General features: G+C 37.1%; 1 protein-coding gene across 5 annotated transcripts; it reads left to right on the top strand.

Moving 5' to 3' along the window:
- The first annotated feature begins 200 nt into the window (after window positions 1-200).
- Window positions 201-2,686, top strand: LOC147517412 (ABC transporter A family member 1-like). Of its 5 annotated transcripts, none has more exons than XM_086594678.1 (5): window positions 201-557; window positions 685-863; window positions 1,081-1,430; window positions 1,663-1,803; window positions 2,417-2,686. In XM_086594678.1, exons 1-3 carry the CDS (start codon window positions 243-245, stop codon window positions 1,124-1,126), a joined length of 540 nt encoding a protein of 179 aa, XP_086450804.1. In that variant the 5' UTR covers window positions 201-242; the 3' UTR covers window positions 1,127-1,430; window positions 1,663-1,803; window positions 2,417-2,686. The 5 variants fall into 5 exon arrangements, 3 of the variants coding, with proteins under 3 accessions (XP_086450804.1, XP_086450806.1, XP_086450805.1); XM_086594680.1 differs by having other exon boundaries at window positions 1,068-1,430; XR_015213872.1 differs by lacking the exon at window positions 1,081-1,430 and having other exon boundaries at window positions 201-501.
- Window positions 2,687-5,989: the final 3,303 nt, after the last annotated feature.

Raw genomic sequence — 5,989 nt, 5'->3', positions numbered from 1 at the left:
GACCGATTTTGTTGACTGTTGACCGATATATCCCGATATATATTGTTATATATTGGCGATATTTCTGATATATCCTGATTTTTCGATTTTTTTTTAATATTATCACCAAAATGGGCAAAAACGATATATCGATCCAATTTTTCGATTTTTCTAATATATATCGATTTTGGGAGGATCCGAAATATCTTCAAATCCCAAAACTTTCGACCTTGGCGAAAAGATCTTTCTGTTTGATTTTCACCATGGTTTTCGGTTTATTAGGTTTTGTACAGGGGCTCTGTTGTAGTTGTATCATCCCAAGGTCTACATTCTGGGAACATTTTAAAGCTCTTCTTATAAAGAGGGTAATATCTACTCGTAGGGACCGAAGAACAGTTGCTTTCCAGCTTGTGATCCCAGCTGTGTTCTTGTTCTTTGGCCTTCTTTTCCTCAAGCTTAAGCCACATCGTGAACAGTTGTCTGTGACCTTAACAACATCAGAGTTTAATCCTCTTTTACAAGGTGGAGGTGGTGGTGGTCCGGTTCCTTTCAATTTATCATGGCCAATTTCAGCAGCAGTACTTGTCTTTTTGTTTTTTACATCTTTCTTCCATAGTTTCATATTTATTCTGAATCGTGCCATGTACTACTGTTCTTCTCTACTTCATGACATGCAATTTCCAACTGAAAGCTTTCATCATGCAGGTTTCACATTATGTTGAGGGAGGCTGGATCCAGAGAGCTGAGCCAAGATCATATGAATTTCCAGATTCGGAGAAGGCACTAGCAGATGCTGTTGAAGTGGCAGGACCGAGATTGGGTCCAGCCCTTATTTCAATGAGTGAATATCTTATATCTAGTTTGAATGAATCATACCAGTCAAGGTGTCTCCCTTACTTCTATGCTTTACTATGTCTTAAATGTTTTTCCTTTTTGCGAAGAAATTTATTTTGGTCAAGTCAGAAAAATTAACATAAGTTTAGGAGGACATGGACCAATCATAAGACACAATTGGCAAGATCCCATCTCAAAACTTACTAGTTACGACATAATTCGTCTTTCACATAACTAAGGAATTCCTTTAATAGAATGTTCACATAGGTACAAGAGAAACTTTGCTGATCCAACATGGTGCATGCTTTCTTGACAATATTCACAAGAGGGGAGATGTTTTCAACGGCTTCTTTCTCGCTTTGCTATCCACCTCTTTACTTTGTGCTCCATAGTCGTACTTGACTTTGTTTTGTTTTTTCCATTTTTTGTTGGCCACACAACTACCACTTGAGGTCTTTAGTCCACAACAAGGTTGTTAGCAATCAGTGTTATGGATCTTGAGGTTTGTGAAGGATCATCACTCTACATACAGTAATCGTTAGTTATTTATGAAACTTTGTAAAGAAGGATCATCACTTTGTAAAGAAGGAATCTACTTCTGTTGCTTGTAGTTTCAGGTGCTTCTTAATTACTAGGTTTTTTTTTCCAATAATTCTTTTGTTTATGCTACTACACTTGGCTATATGATGATTATTTTCTTTTGTTTCCATGTTTATATGATGATTCTACTATAGAATGTTTCTTATATTTCAGTGGACTTCATCACCAAGTTGATGCTATTAGTCTCTATTTGAAATGCTGATATTTGGTAATGTTACTAGCAAAAGTGATAGTAGTTGTGTTTAGCAGTGTGCGCAGGGCATAAAGTTTGAGTCGTGTTCAAGCTGGGATTCCGCTACCTACACAAAAATGTTACCCCGTCGAGTCTACATTTAAGCGAACCAAGTTTCATTACTTGTCGATGTCTGCTAAAAGCTACAAAACTAACAGGTTAGACTGTTCAAACTAAAAAATTTATCGTTCATATACTTGCACTGATAATGAATTTTCGTAGTTTATTTTTCGACTCTTAGGCACTTAAAGTGTACATATACATTTTTTTTTTATCTCCTTGGGGGTAGGCTAAAGCATTGGCCATATGTTTATTTATTTATATATAGGTGCTTTGTACTTGGTTGTAAGTGTTTGAGTTATTCACAAAGGGTATGAGTTGTACATGTGTTCTCCAAGAACAATTAATGGGTATTAGACCTAAGTCTATCTTGGTTTAACTTAACAATGGACAGATTGTTTGTTTGCGATCAAGGTTTCTTATAAGATGCTTATAATGACTTCTAGCTTGTTTCAAATAGTTTCGGTCGATTTAACCCTTAGATATATTAACAATTGCAATTCTACTTATTCACATAGGTATTTATGATCTTAAGTTAACTATTTTGCATTAAACTATCATACCTACTAACGACTTACTTTAAATCCTTAAGAAATATCTTATGTATAATTAGTGCATGCCTAGATTACTTGGTTACCTTGTATATCGGTGCATTTATTGGTTATTTTATATCAAGTTATATTGAGTGTCACCACTTCTTTTCAATTGCAGGATTCAAGTGGGCTAGTGTGTTAAAAGATGTGAGATAGGATTTTGGAGTTCCCTTGGAGGAATGAATGCTACCAGTTGGGAAAGCGCTGTGGATTTGTCCAATTTGTTCATATGTGGGTGATCGACTTTGAAGAGATTATGTTATTTTTTCATTTAGATTTGGATTAGGATTAGGATTAGGCTGATTATATTTATATGAATTAGATGAGAAATGTGTTATTTACTTCATTACGTTTTACGATTAAGTAAAAATATATATTGGTTATCAAAGGGGATTGGAATGTTTCAATAAAATTAGCAATATATACGTATTACTTGAAATTTAATGGATCATATTTAGGTATGTTGTTTATTCAGAAGTGTAGTTTATTGCAGGTTCCCAATTTTGTGAGTTTTATATATATATATATATATATATATATATATATATATATATATATATAAAACTCACAAAATTGGGACATAAAATATTGGAAAGAGTCGCCAAGGGATGAAAATTTCCCTCGACCCATTTATGATAAATGAATCGGAGAAAACCCGGATAAAATTCCTTGCCTTAGGCCGATTTATTTCCTCGAAGGGGCAAAATTATCCTAACCTTTTTTTTTTTAGTTAGGTTCAAGTCCGACGGGAATAATATTCTACGACTAGCAATTCATTTATTTTCAAACCGACCCCTTACTATCTATTATTTGATTGACCAATCCTTTATATTGGGATGAGTGAAGAGTCAAATGTTTTGGCAATTCCTCGGGGGATGAATCAAGATAATTTTGAATCGAGCTCGATTTTGTTCATCCCTTGTAGTAATAATATCTCGGGTTTGCATCGATAACTTTCGGTATGTCTACTATACGCCATTAACTAAAATATGCCTATGGTTATATATATATATATATATATATATATATATATATATATATATATATATATATATATATTCACTTTTTTTCTTAATAAAAAAAAATATACATATCACGATTTTACCCGAACCGTCATGACTAATGGTACTTTTTATGGTTGTTCAAAAAGATGAATGCATAACAGTTTATTTAAAACCGTCACAAATGGTATGATTTGTTGTGACGGTTTTTGAGCAGTTGTTACTATTTTTTTTATGGTTTTATGACTGTTAAAAAGGATGAATGCATAACTGTTTATTTAAAACCGTCATAAATTATATGATTTATTGTGACGGTTTTTGAGCAGTTGTTACCATTTTTTATGGTAGAGAGAGGCTAGTCCAGAACAAATATTTGCGACGGTTTTGGAAAAAAAATAAATGACTCCCACTCCGTCACGGTTTTAGAAAAAAAAAAACAGTGACAAAAGACTTTTTGTCACTGTTTTTAACAGTGATATAAAGCCTTTTTTCTTGTAGTGCGAGTGGTTGCTAGGTCACGCCATTCTTCAAGTAAGTTGACCTCACGAGCAAGGATGGAATCGTTCTGACCAGATTTGACGATCTCAGAACAAGTCGTTGTAATTGTCAGCTCAGTAGAGATGACTACCTCAGTACCGTAGCATAGTGAGAATGGTAACTCGCCTATACTAGAACGAGCTATCGTTTTATGAGCCCATAGGATATTTTCTAGCTGCATTGGCCACTGGCTTTTGTTCTTTTCGATATTCTTTTTCAAGTTCTCCAGAATTACTTTGTTACTAGCTTCTGCTTGACCATTGCTCTGAGCATACTGAGGAGTGGAGAATGTGTGAACGATCTTCCACTTGGCCAAGAATTCTTTGACTATTTTTCCCTTGAATTGAGAGTCATTATCCATTACTAATGTGTGTGGGAGGCCAAATCTGGTAATGATGTTGGTCCAAATGAAGTTTCTGACATTAGATTCTTTGACATGAGCAAAGGGAATCGCTTCCACCCATTTGGTGAAGTAGTCTATTGCAGCTAGGACGAATCAAAAGCTAATGTTTTTCTGTGGGATGAATGGACCCATGATGTCCAAGCCCCACATGTGAAATGGCCAAGGGCTGGCAATGTTGATCAGTTCGTGAGCTGGCTGGATGATGTTGTGGCCAAATGTTTGACACTTAATGCATTTGAGTACATACTTCTTGGCATCGATCTGCATTCTTGGCCAGAAGTATCCTTGTGAGATTGTTTTGTGAGCCAAAGAGTGACCTCCTACGTGGTTCCCACATCTCCCTCATGGATTTCTGCAAAAATCATCTGACCCTGTTCTGGGCTTATGCACCTCAGATGGGATCCTCTAGTGGATTTCTGAAAAGTTTGTCGTTTACTAGGCAGTAGCGACCTGACTGATATTGAACCTGTCTGGCCTTGGTGCGATCTGCTGGTGATTTGCCAAACTAGATATAATCTATGATAGGTTGCATCCATGTTTGACTCATCTGACTGTCAAAGAGTGGGCATAGGTCGGTAACTTCTAGGACGTGCTCAGTTTGGTAAGCAGGTCGATCGACTACTTCGATAAGTAGTTTCTTGGGGTCACAGCTTAGTGTTTGGGTTGCGAGGTACGCCAAGCTGTAAGCGTGGTGATTCTCTTCCCGTAGGAAATGTTATATGGTAACTTTCTTGAAAAAAGGTAGTAATTGATCTACAACTTGAAAGTACTTAGCAAGGTTACCTTCATTGGTGGTATACTCATGGGCGACCTAGCGAACGACTAGTTGTGAATCGCTAAAGACTTTGAGATCCTGTACTTTAAGCTTTGATGCCATACAGAGTCCCATGATCAAGGCTTCGTACTCAGCTTCATTATTGGATGTCACAAAATTGATGCGAACTGATTTTTCTACCATGGAGCCATCTGGTGACACTAGGACTACTCCGACTCCGCTGCCACCTGGATTGCTAGCTCCATCCACAAAGAGTGACCATACCTCCGGGTCGTGTTCTTTAGAGGTCGGGGTATTATCTTCTGGTTCCCAGTTCAGGTTGTCAACTGGGAAATCTGCTAAGAAATTAGCAATGACCTGACCCTTCTGAGAGGTTCGTGGGGTAAACTCAATATGGTGTTCACCGAGTTCTTCTGCCCATATTGCCATGCGAGTTGTCTTGTTGGATTTGAGAAGGATCTACTTAAGTGGCAGGTCGGTGAGCATTTTGATTGGATGTCCTTGGAAGTAGGGCCTGAACTTTCTTGCTGAATTAAGTAGTGCCAATACTGCCTTTTCAATGTTTGAGTAGTTCTTTTCAGCTAGCATTAATGTCTTGCTGGTGAAGTAGATCGGTTTCTCAGCGTTCTACTCCTCTTTAAAGAGAACTGAACTGATAGGGAAGTCAGACACAGCTAAGTACTGCCCCAACGTTTCACCATTAATCGGTTTTGCCAGCATAGGTGGTATTGTCAAATAGTTCTTAAGAGTAGAGAACGCTTGGTGGCATTGCTCATTCCAAGAGAATTGTTCACCTTTTTTGAAAGACATTGGTTTCTGATGCTCTCGATATGAATCGGTTTAGAGCGGCCACCATTCCTGACAGTTTCTGTATTTGTTTCTTTGTTTTTGGGTTGGGCATGTCCAAAAATGATCGAATCTGGTTAGGGTTTGCTTCTATCCCACGCTGTGAGACTTGATACCTTATAAATTTCC

Source organism: Coptis chinensis, chromosome 2 (genome assembly GCF_015680905.1).
Source record: "Coptis chinensis isolate HL-2020 chromosome 2, ASM1568090v1, whole genome shotgun sequence".
In the NCBI taxonomy this organism is placed as follows: domain Eukaryota; kingdom Viridiplantae; phylum Streptophyta; class Magnoliopsida; order Ranunculales; family Ranunculaceae; genus Coptis; species Coptis chinensis.
Note: the sequence above shows the minus strand (reverse complement) of the source record. Positions and strands in the feature narration are given on the sequence as shown.

What these genes read in the sequence shown, in the direction of transcription:
- LOC147517412 (XM_086594678.1), top strand. Translation starts at nt 243, where the DNA reads ATGGTTTTCGGTTTATTAGGTTTTGTACAGGGGCTCTGTTGTAGTTGT. An exon ending in CATGGCCAATTTCAGCAGCA is followed by an intron (nt 558 to 684) that starts GTACTTGTCTTT and finishes TTCATCATGCAG; the next exon opens with GTTTCACATTATGTTGAGGG. An exon ending in AATGAATCATACCAGTCAAG is followed by an intron (nt 864 to 1,080) that starts GTGTCTCCCTTA and finishes ATGTTCACATAG; the next exon opens with GTACAAGAGAAACTTTGCTG.